The sequence below is a fragment of the Orycteropus afer genome, unplaced genomic scaffold (genome assembly GCF_000298275.1).
Source record: "Orycteropus afer afer isolate SDZICR_OR568_19922 unplaced genomic scaffold, OryAfe1.0 scaffold00013, whole genome shotgun sequence".
Classification (NCBI taxonomy): Eukaryota; Metazoa; Chordata; class Mammalia; order Tubulidentata; family Orycteropodidae; genus Orycteropus; species Orycteropus afer.
In genome coordinates, this window is record NW_006921600.1 from 22,482,017 (window position 1) to 22,484,268 (window position 2,252).

The 2,252-nt window shown below is 45.9% G+C and overlaps 1 protein-coding gene across 1 annotated transcript in view; it reads left to right on the forward strand.

Annotated features, from left to right (window-relative positions):
* SLC41A1 (solute carrier family 41 member 1) overlaps positions 1-980 on the forward strand; it is a 22,044-nt gene extending 21,064 nt beyond the window's left edge. Inside the window, exon 10 of the mRNA XM_007953353.2 lies at positions 795-980. Within this exon, the coding sequence (XP_007951544.1) occupies positions 795-980 (186 nt within the window). The remainder of the gene's footprint in view (positions 1-794) is intronic.
* The last annotated feature ends 1,272 nt before the right edge of the window (positions 981-2,252 follow it).

Consider the following 2,252-nt stretch of genomic DNA (forward strand, 5'->3'; position numbering starts at 1 on the left):
AAAAAAAAAAAAAAAAAAGATTGCATTCTTTGAGCCCACAACAACAGAGTGGGAAGGGACAGGAGGAAACCAGTTCCTCAGACACTGTGCTGACACCCACCTCAAACACTGTCCTTATTCCAGTCTGCTCAGAAAAGAAATCCCAGATGGAAACTAACTCCAATGCTCAATCCCTAGCCAGGCTCCTGGAGAGGACAACATGGCAGGAATCGGAGTGACCCAGAAATGGGTTGACCCAGAATTAGAGGCAAGAGGGCTGAGGTCTTACAATGAGTAGGATTTAGTTTAGGAAGCCCTTGTTTGGTCCCTGAGTGGTGGGTGCAAATGGTTAAGCGCCCAGCTGCTGACCTAAAGGTTGGTGGTTTGAACACACCCAGAGGCACTGAGGGAGAAAGCCCTGATAATCTGCTTCCCGAAAGATTACAGCCAAGAAAACCCAGTGGAATAGCAATTCTGCTCGGTAGCACATGGGGTCACCGTGAGTCGGAATCTACTCTGTGACAGTGGGCTATCTTGGTAAATTTTGGAGCAAAACATAACACCGATGTGGGTGTCCCCAGGCAGTACCAGCATCTTCCTTTTAAAGAGCTGTTATTTTACATGCTGTCTGCTTCAGTTGTTAATTGTGGGATAGAGGAAGATAGCAAGGAGCTGAGGGAGAAAAATGAGCTCTCCCAGACTAAGGATTGTGGATAGCCAAACCTTGTGATGTAATGAATGGGTATGATCACATGGCCTCTGGCTCCCCCTGGAGAGAGGGGTTGGCTAAAGGCTGGGCCTTTTTATCTCTGCAGGTGCTGATTCTTCTTTATATCGCAGACTGGATGGTGCACTGGATGTGGGCCCGGGGCCTGGACCCAGACAACTTCTCCATCCCGTACTTGACAGCTCTGGGGGACCTGCTTGGCACTGGGCTCCTAGCACTCAGCTTCCATATTCTCTGGCTCATTGGGGACCGAGACACGGATGTTGGGGACTAGTTTGGTCACTCAATCTTCTCCCACCCCTCTGCACTTTCTATTTTAAATTGTTCTTTTGTTCCCATTCCCCTCCCCAACTCCACACTCCCACCTCTTTCTAGGACTTCACTTTGATACTGAATTCTCATTATTTTCAATGGGAATTTTTATACATTGAGCCAAGTTTGTATAGCAAGAATTCAGGAAGGACAGATGGACTGAGATAAACAGTGCAAGTAGATTTTAGAGACAATCACCAAGTGCAATTTCATGGTGGGTGCCTCCAGGTGGATTGGCTAGGGGTGTTCTGTCTGGGATCTGGGGACATTTGGTTTAGCTTTAGCAACCTCAGTCTTGACCCTAATGAGAAATCTTTTGTGAGTGGGCTCTGGTTTTTAGTTTCATCTTTCTTTTTTTTTGTTGTTGTTTTTTTGGTTGAACAGACAGAAGAATATCACTGCCCCCAAAGCATACCCTTCTAGAAGTGGACCAACCTCAAAGCACTGGATAGGAGACAACTGCTTCCGGCCACATATAAACCTAGCCCTGTTATCTGCCCTATGAACTTAGGCCTCCTGTGCCCAGAAAGAGTGTGGTGGACTGACTATTCAAAGTGTGGGTATGCATCTTACCCGATTGCCTGATAACCACCAACAACACTTCCTCTGATCTTTGTCTAATTGATTGCCACATGCAGGAGGAAATGAGCAGTGGTCTGGTCTCCCCTTTTGACCCGTGTCCACCCATGGGTTGCCAAGATCCACAGTCTTCTTTGTCATCTTCATCTCTAAATGCCTCTAAGCATTACCTTCCCCAGAGCTTGCCAGGCTGAATTCCAAAATCAGGGACTAAGTATGGAGACATGGAGTATGATGGGGAGGTTGAGGGCAACCAGGGGGTGATTAATTGCTGCTGTTTCTCCTAAGTACATAATTGTTTGGTCACATTAGACTCTTCACTTCCTAAAACCACTCATTTTATTATGTCATGGAGATCAGTTTTCTTCTTCCTTGCCTTCTGCCCACAAATATTCATTCATTCATTCACCCATTCAACAAATAATGCAGCCTCCTCCAAAATGAACTCCTCTGAAGGCATGATCTGAAACATTCATTGAGCAATATTTATTGAATGCCGACTATGTGTTAGGCACTGACTAGCTGCAACTCTAATGTCACCTCATCCCCCCAGTTTAAAAGGCAATGAGTTGCAGAAAAAGTTTCCTCATTGTAAGTATTTGAGTGTACATCACCAAGTCAGGTTCTGCGTCTTCCTCCTTCCTAGATCCCATCT